The sequence below is a fragment of the Orycteropus afer genome, unplaced genomic scaffold, assembly GCF_000298275.1.
Source record: "Orycteropus afer afer isolate SDZICR_OR568_19922 unplaced genomic scaffold, OryAfe1.0 scaffold00127, whole genome shotgun sequence".
Lineage (NCBI taxonomy): Eukaryota > Metazoa > Chordata > Mammalia > Tubulidentata > Orycteropodidae > Orycteropus > Orycteropus afer.
In genome coordinates, this window is record NW_006921714.1 from 3,772,238 (window position 1) to 3,781,864 (window position 9,627).

The window sequence follows — 9,627 nt, forward strand, 5'->3', positions numbered from 1 at the left end:
TGGAAAATGATATGATGCTTCCTTAAAAAGTTAGAAATAACATGATCCAGCAATCCCACTACTAGGTGTATACCCTAGAGAAGTAAGAGCCATGACATGAACAGATATATGCATAGCCATGTTCATCACAGCACTATCCACAATGGCAAAAAGGTGGAAACAATATATGTGCCCAAAAATAGATGAATGATACATACATACAGTGGAATACCATGCAATGTTTAAAAAAAATAACCAAGCATCCAAGAAACCCCTCATAGCATGGACGAACCTAGAGGTCATTATGCTGAGTGAAATAAGTAAATCGTGCAAGGACAAATATTGTATGAGGCCACTACTATAAAAATCAAGAAAAGGTTTACACACAGAAAGAAACAGTCCTTGATGGTTTCCAGGGATCTAAGGGGAGGGGAGGAAAAATCACTAAGTAGAGAGTAGACACGGATTAACTTGGCTGAAGGGAAAGGCAATTCACAACCAAGAGGAGGTCAGCATGATATGGTCAAGGTGAAGGAAGATACTGGGAGGGACCCAAGAGTAAAAGACAACAACAATAAACACTACTGCACACACAATCCTGCAAGAACAGACGATAATTTATGAGTGGGTTCATAGGTATGCAAAACAAACAAGCACAGGGTGGCATATGAGAGTACACCCACAACTACGTATGTAGGCCTGACAAGGCAGTTCTACCTACAAATGTGTATGTGCTGAAAATACATCCGTGTATAGAGCATACAGGGACAAAGGTATGAAATCTTATGAGGTATAACCTGACACCTTAAAGGGCTGCGCCACTGGGCTTGGGGGCTTAGGATCGTAGCCTCAGGAGACATTTCAGTCAACTGGCATGACGTAGTCCACAAAGCCAGGGCTCTACATCCTGCTTTGGAAAGTAGCAAATGGGGTCTAAAAAGCTTGGAAGCTTGCAAGTGGTCATCTAAGATGCAACTATTGGTCTCTCCCCATTCAGAGCAAAGAAGAGTGAAGAAAATCAAACACTGAAGGAAACAGTCCAAAGCACTAACAGGTTGTGAGGACCACAGCCTCTGCCCGCCCGGCCACCACTACCAACTGCTCTGAGCAAGATCACAATCAGAGGTCCTGGACAGAGAAGGAACACGGAGAACAAAGCTCAAGATCATAAAAAAAGACCAGACTCACTGGTCCGAGAGAGAGTAGTGGAATCCCCCAGACCATGGCCCTTAGACACCCTTCAAACTGGAACTGAATCCACCCTCGGGGATCACCCTTCAGCCAAACAGTAGACATATAAAGGGAACGGTAATGCCAGTGAGCAATGTGCTCCTCAGAACAATAACCCGTATGAGACCAAAAGCCAGCATCTGTCCAAAAATGCCAGGAAGGCAGGAAGGGGCAGGGACGAAGGACAGTGGAAACAGGGAACCGAGGTCGGAAGTGGGGAAAGTGCTGGTACGTCCAGGGGACTGCAACTTATATCAGGAAACTAAATGTGTATAAATTGTTGAATGGGAAACTACTGGTAAACTGTCACCCAAATCACGATTAAATGTTTAAAAAAAACCTCTCCAGGAGCCCTGGGGGCTCAGTGCTCAAAGCGTTCAGGCTGATAACCAAAAAGGTCCGTGGTTCAAACCCACAGCTGTCCTGGGGGAGAAAGATGTGGCAGCCTGCGTCTGTAAAGATTTACAGCCTTAAACTTATTGGGCAGTTCTACTCTGTCCTGCAAGGTCATTAGGAGTCAGAATGGCACCCACAGCAGTGCTTTAGCAAACTCTCCAGCACCTCGCTGTTCCCAGTGCAGTCCAGGCAGCCTGGCAGCACCGGCCTGACCCGGGAGCTCTAGGAAACCAATCTCAGGCCGCACCACAGAAGCGCCCAATCAGCATCTGCACTTGAACGGGATCCCAGCCGACTCCTATGCCCACGGCGTCTAGAAGCCCAGCTCTAAAGGCCCTGTGTCTCCAGAGCAGGGTCCGAAAGGGGAAAGGAGGCTCCTGAAGCCTGCGTCTTGGTTTGGTCAGCTTTCTGGAGAATCTTCACACAGCTCTGGCACTAGCGGGGCAGTGACAGAGAAGGGGGGTGCGTGTGTGGTAGGGGGCAGCCGTATCTTTGACCAGAGAGAGGAAAGCTTAACGGAGCCACAGAAAGTATTTCTAGCTCCAATCTATTCTCAGAGGAGCATGCTTCTCGCTGCTATTCCCTGACCAGCCCCCTGGCCCCCTTTGGCGTACTCATCCCCCCAGAACAACCCAGGCTCACTTGTCACTGATGCGAAGATAAGGCTCATCGCAGCGGATGGGGTCGATGCACTTGAAGCCTCCTTGCAAATTGTAGCAAGTTTGAAGCAGGTTGCACGTGTGGTTTCTGTGCTCACATTCGTTGATGTCTGCAAGGCAGGGCAGAGGGTTAGCTGAAGCAGCATGTCCCAGGCACTGGCCTGGCGCTAACTGGCCTTGCGACAGAGTCTGCTGTCCAACAGGGCAGCCACCAGCCTCGTGTGGCTCCTCAACACCTGAAATGTGGCTAGTCCAGACCGAGATGTGCTGTAAGTGTGAAATACACATCGGAGTTCGACTCAGTACAAAAAAAAAAGATTGCAGAATATCATATTTTCATCAACAATTTTTATATTGATGATAACATTTTGGGTAATTGTGTTAAATAAGATACAGGGTGAAAATTCATTTTACTTGTTTCTTTTATTTTTTTAAATTAACAAATGTTTTTTAAAATTTTTTAATTCAATGTTTTTTTCCTTTTTACTTTTTTAATGTGACTTTCCAGAAAATCCACCATTCTATGTGTGGCTCACACTGGTAGCTTGCGTTACATTCTGTGCACGGCACTGCAAGCGTTGGCTGGGTGTCGGGATGAGGCGAGTTCCAGGAGGCTGAGCCGCTCAGCCACCAGCCTCCCCCGCGGACTCCAGGGGGTGGAGGGTGGGGCTGGAAATCAGGCCAAGGGGCCCATCTGGAGAAAGCTGTTCCTTGCCAGCCTTGAGCCCTGACCCTCTGAGGGACACTGTTGCGTCAGACGTGTGACGTCTCTCTCGCACCCATCCTCTAAGAAGTCAGCAGAGGAAAGCTGACCAGGCTAAATGTTCATCAGCAGATAAATGCATAAGGAGGCCTGGTGGCACAGTGGTTAAGCATTCAGCTGCTAACCAACAGGTCAGTGGTTCGAACCCACCAGCTGCTCTGCAGGAGAAAGATGCGGTAGTCTGCTTCTGTAAAGATTCCAGGCTTGGAAACCCTGTGGGGCAGTTCTACCCTGTCCTGTAGGGTCTCTGTGAGTCAGAATCGACAGCAATAGGTTTGCTACGGCTACATACGCACAATGGACTATTACTTGGCTATAAAGAGAAATTAAGTCCTGATGCCACAGCATAGACGGACCTTGAAAAGAACATGCTGGCGAATAAGTTAGTCACAAAAGGACACACACTGTATCATCTCACTTATAGGAAATAAGCAAATATATAAAACTCAACCCCAGTTAGTGGCTACCAGGGGTAAGAGGGAGGGAGGAGGGCAGTTTTTGCTCGGGGAGCACTGAGTTTACATTAATGGTGGTGGAATAATTAGCCCAGAGATGGGGATAGCGTAACATAAGAAGGCAATCAATGTCATTGAACTGTACATGTAGAAGCTGTGAATTGACAAATGTTGGGTATATTTTCAGCACAATAAAGAAATATGTATGTGATGAGTTCCTAGAGGGCAGACGGGTGCATCCGATGCTCTGGGGTCTACAGATATACACACGGACCAGTCGCCCTCCAGGGGCCCTGGTCTGAGTGAACAGGACCCAGCCACGAGAAGTCCTGGCTGGGTCTGCAGCAGTCAGAAGGACCACAGAGACCCGCCTAGGGAGGCAGGAGCCAGCCATCTGCAGAGGGTGCCCTCCACAGCTGGGGAGATCCTCGCAGAAGTGTGAGTGGCGCATGTCCCTTCTGGGGCCAGAGGATGGGTCTCGGCAGGAAGGCACCAGTCCAGAGCCTGCTACTCTGTGCACTGTCAGCGTCCACTCAAGCCCCACAGGAACTCCCAGGTAAAGACATGCAAGTGATTTCCTCCGTCAGGCCCACCCCAGGGCTCCCCAGACAGTCCCCTCCGCAGTCTTACCCTGGCAGCTCCGGTTGTCGTCCAGCAGGATGTAGCCAGGGGGGCAGGAGCAGAAGTACGTGCCAGGCTGGTTCACACACTCGTGTTGGCAGAGGAACTCAGAGAAGCTGCACTCATCCATATCTGGGGATGACAAATTACACCTGCTGTTAATATTATCACAGACTATCTGGAGGTGGGGGGCCAGGGGTCATCTACTCCATCTCCTTCATTCTCCTGATACCACAGCTTTCCTGCCAAGAAGGCGTTAGTCACTTCTTGAATGCCTGTCATCACGGGGTGCTCACTACCTATTGAGGAAGCCCATTGTTCTTCATGCAGCTCTAATTATTAGAAAAGCCTTTCCACCTGGAGCTGAGATTTGTCTCCATGGAACTGCCACTGAGTCATTCTGCCCTGCAGCTGAGTCCCTCCTCCACCTCTGAGCTGCCGCAGGGGCTGAGATCTGTTTGTTCACCGGGTTTCTGAGCACAGAGCTCTTCCCCCAGACCCAACACATTCACTGGCATTCAGAGACCCAGTCTTTCCAAAGGGGCAGCTTTAGCAGTGCCAGCTCTCCTGCACCTATTCCTCTCCTCCAAAACTGAGAAGCAATTATGTTCTGAAAAATTACAATTAAAAGGTATGTATCCAGAAGATCCAGGGAAAAAAAACAAAAAACAGTTGCCAGCAAGTCAATTCCAGCTCATGGCAATGCCATGTGCATCACAGCAGAACCATCTCCATAGGGTTCCCAGCGACTGATTTATCGGAAATGTCTTCTGAGGTGTCTCTGGGTGAATTCAAACCACGAACCTTTAGGTTAGCTGCTGAGCGTGTTACCCATTTGCCACCCCAAGGACTCTTCCATAAGGTTAAACTCATTGCTGCGGAGTCAGTTCTGACTCCTAGCTACCCCATAGGACAGAGAGAGTGAAAGGCTGTAATCTTTATGGGAGCACATTGCCACGTCTCTCTCCCAAGGACTGGCTGGTGATTCGAGCACTTAACCACTGCGCCTGGGCTCTACTTCATAATGCCAAGGGGTGTTAAATGACAAAATGTCATTGTGTCAAAACACCTCTTTGAAGAGAAAGCTTTGGAGCAGCGTGGGGTAGTGTGGTGGGGGCACCCTTCTCTCATAGGCTCCAGGACCAGCCTGGAGGTGGGCACCCTCTGGTTGGAGAGGTCGAGTGTGGAGGGGAGCCACTGTGCGTATGATTTTACAATCCATCTGGGTGGCTGTGGCCACGGGTCCAGAACAACCAACTCCTCCTCACACACAGAGTTTGGCACTGGGGCTCCCACGTGAGCCTCACTGGATAAGCAGCCAAAGAAAACATGTTTTTCTTTTATTTGCTGTTTCCCAAACGCTTGCTTTCACTAGTTCCCCATGTGACATGCCTCAGATCACTGCCTGCCTCACAGGCCACTGGTAGCTCGAATCACCCAGGAGGGTGTCAGCGCAAACAAGGCTGCTTCTGCACTTCCAGATCATTCCAGGGGTCACACACCCAGTGCCTCTCACCTCCCAGAAGGACACACTCTGCTGCCTCTCCCAGTGGCCTTTGGATGATGGGATGAGCCAGCAGAACTGAGATGCCGATTCGAAGAGTAGAAATTGTTAAAATACCTGCTTCTGACATAGCCCACTACCCTCCCCCAGAGGCCTGGTGGAGTGCTGGTGGAAAACACAATGTCCTAGCTTATTTCTGCTAAGGAGGTAGATTTCATTCATCCTCTAGAAGTGGCTGTGAACCTGTCTGTGTCTGAGAGCTCACCAGATGTCAGGCCCTGGGTTAAATGGTCCTTTACCTGTTTGATCACATGTAATCCTCACCTTAACCCTTTACAACCAGTGGCCATTGAGTTGATCCCGACTCATGGCAAACTCAAAGTTTGTCAGACTAGAGCTGTGTAGGGTTTTCAGTGGCTGGTTTTTGGGAAGCAGATCACCAGGCCTTTGTTCTGAGCCACCTGGAGGTGGACTCGAACCCCCAACCTTTTGCTTAGCACCTGAGCGTGTTCATCACGTACACCACCCAGGGGCCCTTCAGCGTTATCTGCGAGGTGCTAGTACCATCCGCATTTCACAAAGGAAAAAATCAAGGCTTACAGAGTAGGTAATTTGACTAAGTTCCGTGTGACTGCTGTCGTTAGGTGCCTTGGGCAAGCCAATGTGGCAGAGTAGAAGTGCTCCATAGAGTCTTCCAGGCTGTGATCTTTACAGGAGCAGATGCCAGGTCTTTTTTCCGGCAGAGCTGCTGGGTGGGTTCGAACCACCAACTTTTGGTGAGCAGCCAAACACTTAACCATTTCACCACCCGGGCTCTTAGGACTAGCAAGTAGTCAGATCCTACATTTCTCAGCAAAATGCTATAATGCCTCCCCTGAACCGCCTGAAAATCAGGGTTTTGAGTTTTGGGGTAGGGGCAAACCCTTGAGCAGGGCCAGTTCCAGTGCAGATGGAAAGGGTAGCTCTCGCACTTCCCATCTCTTCGGGCTGGGAGGGGCTCCAACAGACCCCAACTCAATCCTCAGACTTGCCTAAGGGCTACAGCTCTTCCCACCACTGAAAAGCTGAAATGCAAGCCTGGTTCCTGGCAGAGAGGACACATTAGGCCATTCCCACTCATCCACGTGAGTGACTGGCTTCCTGGTCAGCCAGCTTAGCGAATCCTGAGGGTCAAGGGGACAGGGCTAGGAAAGGGTGGGAACTGTATGGAGGGCCACCCCAGCTGTGGTAACCCAGCAGGGATCCAGCTCCTGGGAAGATGGGGAAGTGCGGAAAGGCAGTAAGGAGGAGGCCACAGGGACACACTTTCCATGTAGCACTGTGATCCCAGGTCGGCCTGTCTATAAAGGCTGCAGGGGCCAAGGGTCACTCTAAGTCTCACAGAAAAAGGGCAGCGTGGTGGACATGGTGGCAAAGTGAGTCTATTGGACATCCCTGCCAACCAACCAAGGTGTAAGCACCTTGAAAAGCCAACACAATCTCACACTTCCTTCTCTCATGCCCCGTAAAGCACTTGTAAGTCCTGGGGATGCCACAGGTAAGGGAAATGAACAGGTGGTGATGCTACGGTACACCAACTCATTTCATCTTTTTGATTATCCTATGTGGGGCGAGGGGGCAATGACTGAGAGAACTGAGGCTCATGGGACACTTGGCCATGGAAGGCAGACATTGGAAAACCAGAACTTGAACTCAGCTCTGCCTACCCCAGAGCCCCTCTACCAGGCTGCCTCTGCAGAGTCAATACACCTGAGGACTCGCAGGGAATTCTGCAGAGACATATACGCCCATCTCATAATGCAAGGAGAGTGCAACATGAAGAACTGAAATCTGGGAAGAATGTAGCTTTTCATGCCTGAGGGTATTTGGTTACCACTTCTAGGGCTGACATTTAATCTGTCCAAGGCTCTATGTAACCGCCTAATTGTTGGCTCTGGCTTCCCTGGCCCTGGGAAGAGGGTGCTCATTTGTTTTGGGGAACTCTGTCCCTAGACCAGAGTACATTCCAATCCTAAGTGAAGTGGTCATACAAGTCTCATTCATGACCCGGGTCAGTTCCTATTACAATGAAGCTCAGGACTGGGAAACCTGCCATGCTGCCGAACAAAAAGACAGTCACACCCTAGTGTATGGCCCACTGACTTTGAAGAATACAGGGAAGCATCATTATATTGGACTGTGCTAATTGATAACTGCTGGTGATGTCAAAAGTAAGTGGGGTGGAGTTTGCTTTTGTACCACACTTACAAAGAGCAGAGAGAGACAGGCAAAGAAGCAGGGAGAGAGAAGGAAGGAGGAAGGGAAGGAAGGAAAGCCAATGAAAGGATTCTGAGGGGGAGGCTCCAAAGAAAAGCCAGTGGCCATAGAGCTGAATCTGACTCGTGGTGCCCACGCATTACCGAGCAGATCCCAGCTGCACAGGGTTCTCTTGGCTGTCACCTTTATGGAAGCGGACCACCAGGCCTTGCTTCTGCAGCGTCACGGGGGGATCTGAACCACTACCCTTTGGGTTAGCAGACAAGCACACAAACCATTTGTGCCGCTCCAGGCCTTGCTGTATGGAACGTTGTATGGGGTAAACATGAGTAAGACGTGGTCCCTATTCTTAAGGAGTTCACAATCTAGTAATAATTTTCTAAATATCTGGCAATTGTAGATTAACCTTCTGGGGAAAGAGAAAGAACAGGGTTAATAAGGAAATAGTAACCGTACTCAGCAAGCTAGCTTGGGTTAAGGATCAGAGCTTCTTGGGTTGGGAAGAGACATATGCAAGGTGACTAAGCCATCACATCGATGTTTTCACACGTTATTAAAATTTCATTCATTCAATATTCATTCACTGATTCAAGAACTACGTCTTGAATGGACACTGTGTGCCAGGCATGCAGCCAGCCACTGACTACTTGTAGAGCTTTTGGAAGTTCACGGAATGTTTCCACTTACCAATATGACTTCATTCGACCCCCACCCCCATGCTGACCCTATGGGATATACTCTTAGACTTTTATCCCTATCTGTCCTGTCCTGTCCTGTGCTGAGGGAGGACAGAAAACACTCAAGCCAACATGCAAAGCTGGGTGACTCCCAGTCCTTTTCAGCCCCATCTCAAGCACTAAGCCTTTGCATTAGGGGTCAAATGACAATGGCCACAGAGGTGGACACCACCACCCCTCAGGAAGTGACTCATCTCTGTTCTGTGTGATTGTGATCCCACTACATTGGGAAATGACTCAAACTGGAGATGTGTTGGGAAATGAGAGGAAACACCTGTGAAGGAAGCCCTTGCCCTCCACCCCTCCACCCCCTTCACCCCTCCATGCCCCAAGTACAGGTGGGAATCTCTAATGCCAGATCCCATTACCACTGCAATGAACACCATCTTCCTCAAGTTCATAGCCTGGGTCACAGCGGCAGATGAAAGAGCCGTAGGTGTTGACGCAGGTTTGCACACAGGGGTTCTCAGTTGCACACTCGTTCACATCTGTAGAAAGTCAAAGTACATCACTGACAATTCCCACAACAGAACATCCACACCCATTAGATGGAAAAATGCACTGATGAATGACAAAGTCTATTATCACCAGGACATCAGATTCACCAATGCCAAGGATCTCCATGCAGGACTTCTCAAGATCTGGAGATCTTCTTGAGATCTCAGGCCCCAAAGCAAAAGGACCAGGGCCTCCACCCATATATCCTTCTAGGGTTGCAGGTTGGGAAGAGGAGAAACAACATGTCTACACATCATATACATGTGTGCACATACATACACATGCTAGTAGGTCCCCTCTCCAAGGCTCACCAAAAAGAATTCCCAGAGTGTATCCAAGACCATGAATAGGGTTGGCAGACAATGGTCCTATAAGTTTATGTGAATGACCAGAATTCCCAGATGTAGAGTAGAGCTGACAAGGGGCAAGGTTGTGGTCACTGCTTGGTCACAGCCAGCTACCCAGAGGAACCGAGTAGTTGAACCTGTGGGCTTGGGACCATAGTCACAGGGGACATCAAGCTCAATTG

General features: G+C 49.4%; 1 protein-coding gene across 1 annotated transcript in view; it reads right to left on the reverse strand.

The window, feature by feature from the left end:
* FBLN5 (fibulin 5) overlaps positions 1-9,627 on the reverse strand; it is a 103,505-nt gene that overhangs the window by 26,139 nt on the left and 67,739 nt on the right. Inside the window, exons 6-8 of the mRNA XM_007944496.2 lie at positions 8,969-9,088; positions 4,113-4,235; positions 2,248-2,374 (exon numbers count right to left, since the gene is read on the reverse strand). Of these exons, the coding sequence (XP_007942687.2) occupies positions 2,248-2,374; positions 4,113-4,235; positions 8,969-9,088 (370 nt within the window). The remainder of the gene's footprint in view (positions 1-2,247; positions 2,375-4,112; positions 4,236-8,968; positions 9,089-9,627) is intronic.